We start from the raw sequence: 10,448 nt of genomic DNA on the forward strand, positions 1-10,448 counted from the left end.
AAACGGGAAGTCAAGCAGAGTTATCTCTTGTGGTCAACATCCGGTTTCGTTCTGATGCGATTGTGAAAAATTCATTTGAAATATTTTCAGTTATTATGTCTTGGGGACAACAGCCTGGTCAATACGTAAGGACGTATTTCATATTTACGATGAGTAATAGTAAGATTACTGCATGTCACTTCAATTAGCTTGATGAAACAGTCTTTGGGTGTGGCAAAACTTTGACAATGCGCCTTAAAACGGCCTTTGTAGCAAGTGACTGGACTTTTTACTCCGACACACTCAAATATACCAAAATGTACTCAAATACACCAAGAATTCACTGAGACATCATCATTTTGTGCCTAATTTGACCATTATATATACCTTATTATTGCAGTGTTAGACTCTACAGCATGTAAAATTGTGTTTATTGATTTAAACTATGCCCACTGTTGATTAACAACATACAAATGTACAACTAAATAGGAGCGTGTAATATCTTAATATTTCTGAACTGTATCAAACCAATGTCGCAAAATGTAAGCTGCATTTTTGCAAGGGTTAAGAAAGACAAAAGTGGCGAGTCACTTTTGTCTTTCTGTCCCGAGCCAAAATGCAGCTTATATTTTAAGTCACTGGCCATGTATTCTATTTATCCTGCAACACTGATTGAAATCAGACTTTTTAAACTTGAAGCGTTTTGTTGTTCAATCTATGTTTACCTGATGTTGATGTTACACTGAATTCAAACTTCATAGGATATACTAGTGATTTTATGAATTTTTATAGATCAATATGTTCATTACAACATATAAAATCACTTATTTCAACAACCATTTATATTTCTAAACATGATATTTGAGTAGATTCAGAGAGTAATTCTATCAAATTACTGCACATGCTAAAATGCAGCTGTTTTCCATCACTGCTGAATACAGCAAATATATATGTGGCAAGTGTATTCCCACAATGGCAGTGCCAGTTTCAGGATAAATAGTTAAACTTTGTTCATTTGAACTCAGAAAACTTGAATATCCTTGTTAATTTGAGGCATTTTTTGATGAGGGTAAATATTCTTTGATATATTAACTTAGATTTGGAAAACTTGTGAAACTTTGATGATTTGAAGTAAAAATTTGGTCCCAGAAATAATAATTCCTCATTAGTGTACCTCATGACTTGATGTTTTGAATTTTAGCCTTAGATAACACACTGAAAGAAATTAATTTCAGACAAAATATTATGACACAAGTCAATCTTTGTCTCAGTTCATTGTTGCCATTTATAGAGCACCCTGTTCCCTGATATTGCTCTAACTTTAGAAAACAAAATCTGTCTGGCTGTTGTCACAATTTTATTGGATCACATAGTGGACATATTGAAAATCTCTCTCATTTACAAAGTATCTATCAGATTTCACACTCCAGGTACTCAAAAATAAATGATGAGAAACTTGACTATCAGTGTTGCAAATAATCCTGAATTAAATTGACAATGTTAAGTATGTTCACATTATAGTTATAAGTAATCAACATGGCACAATAGAAAGTTATTCCCCTTAGGTCCCTTGATTGAGAAAACGTTTTCACATATACATGTAGGTAGCCTACTGGTAGTCCAATATTGTAGTATAAGTAATTAGATCTAAACATTACACAAGGCACAAACTGATGATATTTGAGTGCATTCTATTTGTATTTGAGTATATTTTTGTGAATTTAGATTATATATGTGTTTTGATAAGTAAAAAATCAAGTCTGTGGCATGGTATACTGAACTGTGCAGTAGTTCAAATTAAATAGTACTTTAGTATGGTTGGCATGTGGTCTGATTTCAAACAAAATTTTACCTTAATTATATAATAGTATCAAACCTTCAGTAGTATTTATCAATCATTAGAAAATTATTATTGTGATACCATTAAACAATGGAGGCTTGAAGTGGTATTTCAGCTTATGAGTTGAAATATTTAAGAGAAATATCAGTCTAGGTTATGAATGACGTTAAATGATTGGATTTTGCCCAAATTTAGTCTGCAGTACTTTGTGGTGAATGGGAATCAATTTTGTATAAATGATGGGTCTTTGCCCCCTAGGGCAGGAACGGAAGGGCTCAATATAGGAAATGGGTTATATCTTTGAAACAGTTGAAATCCCCACTCCATAACCATCTATAGAATTGCTTAGCATCAAGAGATAAACACATTTTTTATATAAAAACTGGTCGTTGGGTGTGGCACACCTGTAGGTACATAATTTCTTAGTCATATTTTTGATATAGTTGATATACCAACCCAATGACATCATAAACTCTTAGTGGGTATCTGTCATGATTTAAGAAATTACCATTGTCTTGCCATATCAAAGAAGTGAAGTGACAGCTGTAATTGGAAATATTTGAAATACCGAAATATTTGAAATACCCAACCTATATGCATGTATTCTGTTGATTGGCTTGAATATCTAGATGAGAGATACAAGTACTTTGGACCTGTTGTTTGTGTTTGTATTTTAATATTGTAATTTATTGAATCATCAAATTTTCATAGGGTGGGTATGGTCAACCACAGCATCAACAACAACAGTATGGAGCCCCACCACGGGGCCCAGCTCCTGGGTATGGAGCCCCACCTCAGGGATCTGCTCCACCAGGCTATGCCTCAGCTCCTCCCCAACAACACCAGCAACCCCCTGGTTATGGTCAACAGGGGGCACCCCCTCCACAATATGGACAGCAACAGTTTGGAGGGTATCAGCGACCACCAGGCCAACAAGGCCAGGTCCCAATGTACGGTCAACCTGCAGGATATGGAGGAGGGGCACCACCACCCCCAGCTGCATATGCTCCACCCCCACCACCTGGAGTTAGTACAGAACTATGGCACTGGTTTCAGGTACATACAAATAAAATTATATCAAATTTATATAAAATTTTAACTATTGATAGAATAAGATTACTAGAAAATAAAGGGTTTTTTAGTGGACTTGGATGGTTTGAGTTTCTCTGAAGCGTTGTAGTCATAAAGAGTGCTTCTGCTTCTTACCTGGGTACTCTCAATTTATAAATACATCATTTTGTATTTGTACAAACATTTCAAGGAAACATTTACGAACTAAACAAAACTGTAAATTAAATAAAAAAGTACTTTGCATCTATTGTGCATGTAATTTACTGTCATTGATTATTTGAAGTAAACTTTCATTTTCTTCTATCACATGCTTGTTACTAGGAGTGATTTTTACATCAGCATGATGAAAATCAATAGAATTTTTATTTACCTTTATATGGTGGGACATGGCATCAAAATGGATCAATACTATTTTGTCTGAACCATGATTTCTGTTCTATTTCATGTCAATCACTAAATTCTAATTTAAATTTGTATACCTTAAGATAATTTGATATGTGTAGTATTCTGTATTAAAGTTTCATATACATGATATATATGTTGTGTTTAAACCGTGACAAATTTAGTCTTGTCAGAGAAAAATATATACTTAAACATGTTTCCCCATTTTAGCACTTCAAGGAAAGCATTGATTTCTAGCAGGAAATGTGTTTCAAAAACAGAAAAGAATGTTAAAACAAGATTTGTTTATGAAACACCATGCCTCCAGTTGCAACAGCATTCTAATGTGGGACATTAAAACTGTATTGTGCAAGGCATGTGCTAATTGTGTGCACACTTTGTGAAACACTTATGTCTTCATTGTGGTGAATATTTTTTCTTTATTTCAAATGTAGGTCATAGGTCATGATCATGGTCAATAATTTTGGTACCACCAGAAAGGTCTTGTGACAAGGAATATGCATGCCAGATATGATGGCCCTACCTCTAATGATGTCGTAGTTATAGCCAATATTGAAAATGTAGGTCAAAGGTCCTGGTCAAGGTAATGAAATTTGAAACCATGGCAAAGGTCTTGTCACAAGGAACACGTATGTCAAATATGAAAGCCCAACCTCTTACGATGCAATAGTTACGGCAAGGTTAAAGTTGACAACAGACAGACAACACAAAAACAATATACCCCTGATCTTTTGATTCAAGGTCATAAAAATTAATATGGAGCATTAAATCAGTCTGTAAATAGAAAATAAATAAATAAACAATTACAGGCGGTGGACCAGGACCGGAGTGGGAAGATCACAGCTGTAGAGTTGAGACAAGCTTTGATGAATGGTAACTCTTCACCGTTTAACCCAGAAACCTGTAGAATCATGATTGGAATGTTTGACAAAGACAAGTAAGTTATTTCATTCTTGAAATCCCAGGTTAGATCATGTTTCAGAATTTTACTGAGGAGTAATCTACTGTGAAATCATTCATTCATGTGAGCGATTTATTTTTGTTGAATTCATGGACACGCTTAATCTGCAAATTTCGGTCCACAAAATAGTGAACAGATAAAAGGATTATACTACTAGTGGATTCTTCAGTAAGATCTGTCCACGAAATCAAGTGCCAATGAAAACGTATAATTTTGGAAAAATGCAAAATCTGAGTCTATGAAAATTTAGGATCTTACAGTGTGTGTTCATATGCCTTTGCTAAAACTATAACACTTCGTCATGAAAACTGAAAGGAATCAGCTGTAAAATCAAAATATCTTTTTCTGAATTAATTCTTTTGTGCACTTTATTTTGAATTTGTTATTAAATTGGTAACAATTTAGATAAAGACAGATTTTGATAAGATTTGCATGTTTATATTTCTGGTGGTGTAGAGACTGCTAACCGGGTCTTAAGGACCAAGTTAGTGTATGCCGTGGCATGGTGTCCGTCGTCTATTGTCGTAACTTTTCCGTTTGAGAAACTTCTTCTCAATAACCAGTAGACCAAATATCATTGTATTTGGCTGGTAGGTTGCTGGGGTTAAGGCAGACAAAGTTTGCGAAAAGAAATTACGTTGACTTCTATTCAAGATCACACTTTGAATGCCAAAGGTATATAAGTCAGTATATTTTGTGTTATTAACACCGATTGTATTTCTGATGACCATTGAATACCAGATGAGCAATGCAGGCCCTTTGGGCATCTTGTATACATGTATTGAATCATTGATGACACGTGTTTGGAGGACTATCAAATTAAGAAAATAATTTAACATGATGCATACAAAATAAAGTGTTCTTTCATCAATATATGAGATAATAAAGACTTAGTTTAAACAATGGTTTATTCAATAATTCAACAATATTACACAAATCAAGGAAAAAAGTTTACTATTTTATAGATATTATGAAAATTATTGTGTATGAATGGATTCAAAGTGTTCTCTTTATATTGTATTTATTTGACAATAAGCCCATGCCTGTTAATAAGCCCACACATAGTAGGAATACCAACGAATTCTGACTTGAATCATTGACTAAGAGCAGTATAACTACAGTGCATGTTCTGTTATTTAAACAGTAATAAAAAAACTGAATACAAGAGAAAAAATCTTATATAGATTGAACAGAAAGTACTTCCAAGTGACTTTGACCTCTACAGCTAAGTCTTTGTTACAGGAGTGGGACGATAGATGCTCAAGAGTTTGCAGCTCTTTGGAAGTATGTCCAGGACTGGAAAGGCTGTTTTGACAGGTAGTGGCATCAACTTTGTCTGATAAATAAGCATGAGTTATGTTCCTTGTTTGTAGTAGTGTTGTAAATATGTACGGTATGTTAATTTGATATTATAATTTACATGAAATATGATGTGATGTTATTTGTCTGTTTTGTGTATATCCCGTTGGTTACAGAGTTAATTGTGTATTACCAGGTTTGATACTGATAGATCAGGAAACATTGATGAAAGAGAACTAAGCACTGCGTTTGAGACATTTGGATATCGATTGTAAGTATCCCAGTTATCAATACTTGTTTACACAATTATTATCACTCAAATCTCGACTAACGTAGGAAGATTTGACAATACTGAAAGTGAAACGTTGAAAATGAAATAAGTGAATTCAGAAATATTACTAATTCGTTCAGTATGTTTTGAACCACTTTATTTTGGAGTGATGTTATTTTAGGAATTTTTAGGAAAAAATATTGGTTATTTTAATGTCAGTAATTATTATCTACTTTTTTCTCCACATGAATAAATTAAGTTAAATACTTTGTGTAAAATGAAGTTGAGGTACTCCCTGTACATGTACTGTATATGTATTCACCTTGTGATTGTATGTGTTGTTGCAGAATATTTTCAAAATTTAGGCTGGGTTGGTAGCACAGTGGTACCAAAGTGGTAACACACTCACATTTCACCTTGACTTCCCTGATTGGACGTGATAAAAATTTAGGTTACCTGCTAGACTAAAGCGGTGTTTGCTAGGATCATGGGATTTCTATGACATCTTGTGTGTTTCCATATGGGTTGATGAGAGAATTAAATAAGTTGATATACGGTAGTTTGTATTGTAATATTGTTATGAGGTAAAGAAAATATAGGATTTCTCCAGTATATAGTTCTTTAAACTTGGGCAAAGGGAAATCAGTTTTGTATAAACGGTGGGTCTCAGAGCCTTTTGAGGCAGGAAGGGTGGGCCCAATAGGGGAATAAGTGCAAATTCTTAAAAATCCTACTTGGCCCCCCAGGAGCTGTAGGAGCAAGTCCCAATAGAAGAAATAGAACAAATTCTTTAAAATCCTATTTTCCCTGTAGGAATGATTGGATTTCATCCAAATTTGGTCTGAAGCATTCTTGGTGGAAGGGAAATTAATATTGTATAATTAGTGAGTATCGAATCCCTGATGTGGAACCAAATATTGGAAATAAAACAAACTCTTTCAAATCCTTCTGTTGGAGTGATTTGGTCTAGACTAGGAAGGGTTATCCTGACCTCCTTGGGACAGAGGGAAGAAGCAATTTCAGCCAAGGAACAGCCTGGTGAGTGATTGATTGTTCTTGATTTATTTAATATATTTCAGATCTCCTCAATTTTGCAACATTGTGATCCGGACATTTGACAAACGAGGTGCTCGGACAATAAATTTTGATGATTTTATTCAAGCCTGTGTAATGCTTAAAACACTGACGGATAAATTTCGAGTGAAAGATACCCAGCAACGAGGGATGATAAATATCAGTTATGAGGAGGTGAGTCATCAACCTCTAGTGAATGGGAGAAATGCTATCAAGAAAATTCAATAAAAATGAAGGAAAACATTTGTGGAGTTGAAAAGCTAGTGATGCAGGATATGATTTTCTGCTGGTTTCATTACCTGATAAGCAGGTGGTTGCCTCCACTTTAAAATTGCATTGGCTCCTTTATATGCTATGTAATGGTCTTATATAGCTATCCTGCAATAGTGCTCTTGATTAAAACTTAGCATAAATATTTTATCTGGTTTACTTCAAAACTTTACAAAACAATTTTGAATTTTTTGAATTCCAGATATGTGTCACTGCCATATTAGACAAACATTATGAAACTCCATTTTCCCCTTGTAAAACCTTCAGAAAGAGAAAAGTAATTTATTTCATGAAAGCTATAGAAAAAAGCCAGTTCATTCAATGATCAACTTTAACCCTTTCGGCGCCATAGTCGACATGCAGACAGGCCGCTGTAGGCGACAAAAGTCGACATGCAGACAGGCCGCTGTAGGCAACAAAAGTCGACATGCAGACAGGCCGCCATACGCGACTTTGGTCGACAATTTTTATATCTTTATTATATTTAATATTTGGTGCTGAGCTGTACATTGTGAGAGATATTTGGCGCCGAAAGGGTTAAGCTATGTATCTTGTCATTCTATTTTACTTGATAAAAGTATCCTCCAACTCCTGCTGTAATTGCATTGGAGAGCAATCACTTGTTTCATTAGATACCTTGTACATCCTGTATCTCTCTTGTCTTTTCTGCCCATCTTTGCAAAATATTCATCTCTTATATCTTCATATTTTTCTTATTTCTTACATTGTTTAAACATGTTTTGTGTAACTTTTTCATTTCTCATAAATCCTTCCTGATAGTAATTTACTTAATAGCCACTTAACAAAGTCTGTTTGTGTTTCATTTTTTATCCTTTTTAAAGATGTCTATGTCTCCTTTTCCCTATCATTCCTACTTGTCTTTTCTTTGTCTCACTAGTTTCCTGTTCACGAGGTGATAAACCCAGTAAACAGAGCATATCTTTCCATTAATTATCTTACCGATGATTTACCGACTTAGATGTCCTTCTGGCATTGTTTACCCTTTATCTACTGATTCCTTCTTTCTCTCTTTTATGTCTCCTATCTAATCTTGTTTATCTTTCCATCAGGTAATTTTAATCTTCTTGGAAAGCTATTTTCTTTAATGTTTGGCTGATTAGTTTTCATTTGTATTTTAAATTGCAGTTCCTGGAAATGGTTTTGGACAATACATTAATTGGTGTGAAGTAAAAAGTATGGACTGTGATACTTCAGCCCACCAGACAACTGTAGATCATCTACCAATCAGTTTGTAACTAACTGATTGTATCAGCATCATGTTGAGTGGACGTCTACGAAAGATTCAAAGCTGGACGTTTGTTTTGGACATTAGGGAAAAAAAAAACCCCAAAATGGGGCAAAAAGAATTCTATATAAGTAATAAAAGATCTATTCTTATTGATAATGTTCTGCCTTAGTGGATGATAAATGAGATAAGAATGTTAACTTTCAAGGGTCATGACTATGAATATTTCTCAATGGGTACTGAGAAATATTATTGTTGGGAATTTAAAAACGGGAAATGTTCTGAAACTTGATGGTGCTAAATTCAAAACTTCATCCTGCTGAAAAGTTGAAATGGAAATTTAAAATGTCAGTCGTTTAGCTGTTTCCACAAAATTAAGTTCCATCTTCAGTATCGTCTAATGTTTCCAGTTAATTGTGATTATTGATATGTGAATGGTTTCTTGTGTCATACAAAGATGTAAGGTGGGCGTTGTTTCTCTTCTTCTCCAACCCAAAACATATCTATTGTTGTTTACTACAAACACATGTTATTGTCAGCTAGTGCTATAAGGATGAATTTTTCAGTTGTTATCTTATTTTGATGGTTTAAACATTGCGCTAAAATATGACTGACTAATTGCAGTTTCCATATGCTGTTTATGCATATGCATTATGGATAAGCGAATACCCCAAAAAGTGGTAATATGCCAAAATTTTATAGCACCAAATTCAGTTTGTTTGCAGTAAGCTCACGTCCTGACATTGAGACGTGATTTATTGATTGGTTCCCCTGCGTTTAATGCTGGATAAATACAATAATAGGTTACTGTATATTGGGAATTTTTTGTACTTATCTCATTCAAATTTCAAATTACAAAAAAATTAAAAAATACAAAATGTGAATGTTTTTTTTGTTGTTCAAGCACTAGTAATACCTCTATAGAATTGATGTATCTACATGCACTTTAACACTTTTTAGTTGTACTTCCATAATAAATTAACACTAGTTAGTATGTAAATCTCTTATCTAGTATGACTGCTCAGTCAGATCTGATATATATATGTTTGAGCCATGTCCTTTCTGAACTATTCAAAGTTTTCTAAAGAGGCCTTTTGAATAAGCAATAAACACAAAAGGTACTTTTTCGCCGGAAATTGCACAGCTCAAAAATATCCCAATATACGGTATTTTATGGATTTTCAGTTTACCTGATCTCCAAATGTAATATACAATGCGGATAACGATGTGTTATTTTTCTGGTAGTAAGTGTACCCTATCTAGCTCAGTAGAATGATGTTTACCAGCAGGTGATTTTTTTTCCTGTAATAATCATGAATTTTGAGTCAGAGGTAGTAAGTTGTAACGAAGAAGATTTTTCTGACATTTGTAGATTTAGAATGATTTAGTTATTTATAGATACACTGTATATTAAACATATAGCAAATCCTTTTTACTTTGATACAAAATCTGGGTAAAAATTATGTTACTTTCACAATCAGTATAGATTTTGTAAGATTTGATATTCTGAGTTGTTAGTGAGCCAAAGGTAGTATAGACTATTTGACCATTATAGTTTACAGTATACATGTACACCCATTTTATATGACAATGAAAGCTTTGTTAAAGCCGTATATATTATGGCTTATATATCATATTCTATACATATCCTATTGTTATCTTGTATATTCTGACACCTGGCTTTAGTGGCATCTGATATCATTTTATGTTAAATTCTGACACCTGGTTTAAGTGACACCTGGCTTTAGTGGCATCTGATACCATTTTATGTTATATCTGACACCTGGCTTTAGTGGCATCTGATATCATTTTATGTTAAATTCTGACACCTGGTTTAAGTGACACCTATCATTTTATGTTATATCTGACACCTGGTTTAAGTGACATCTGGCTTCAGTGACATCTGATATCATTTTATGTTATATCTGACACCTGGCTTTAGTGGCATCTGGCTTTAGTGGCATCTGATATCATTTTATGTTATATCCGACACCTGGTTTAAGTGACACCTGGCTTTAGTGGCATCTGATATCAT

The 10,448-nt window shown here is 33.9% G+C and overlaps 1 protein-coding gene across 1 annotated transcript; it reads left to right on the forward strand.

The window, feature by feature from the left end:
- Positions 1-49: 49 nt before the first annotated feature.
- On the forward strand, positions 50-10,448 carry LOC132548765 (programmed cell death protein 6-like). The gene is made up of 7 exons (XM_060212652.1): positions 50-125; positions 2,531-2,875; positions 4,102-4,229; positions 5,496-5,570; positions 5,749-5,823; positions 6,903-7,071; positions 8,314-10,448. The coding sequence occupies exons 1-7, from the start codon at positions 96-98 to the stop codon at positions 8,356-8,358; spliced, it is 867 nt and encodes a 288-aa protein (XP_060068635.1). The 5' UTR covers positions 50-95; the 3' UTR covers positions 8,359-10,448.

This window comes from Ylistrum balloti, unplaced genomic scaffold (genome assembly GCF_031769215.1).
Source record: "Ylistrum balloti isolate Yb309-2 unplaced genomic scaffold, AGI_CSIRO_Ybal_v1 Utg370026, whole genome shotgun sequence".
NCBI classification, from domain to species: Eukaryota; Metazoa; Mollusca; class Bivalvia; order Pectinida; family Pectinidae; genus Ylistrum; species Ylistrum balloti.

Excerpts from the sequence above, each read along its gene's own strand:
- LOC132548765 (XM_060212652.1), top strand. The coding sequence starts at position 96 with ATGTCTTGGGGACAACAGCCTGGTCAATAC. Across the intron at positions 5,571-5,748 it reads TGGAAAGGCTGTTTTGACAG|GTTTGATACTGATAGATCAG; the intron begins GTAGTGGCATCA and ends GTGTATTACCAG. Across the intron at positions 5,824-6,902 it reads GAGACATTTGGATATCGATT|ATCTCCTCAATTTTGCAACA; the intron begins GTAAGTATCCCA and ends AATATATTTCAG.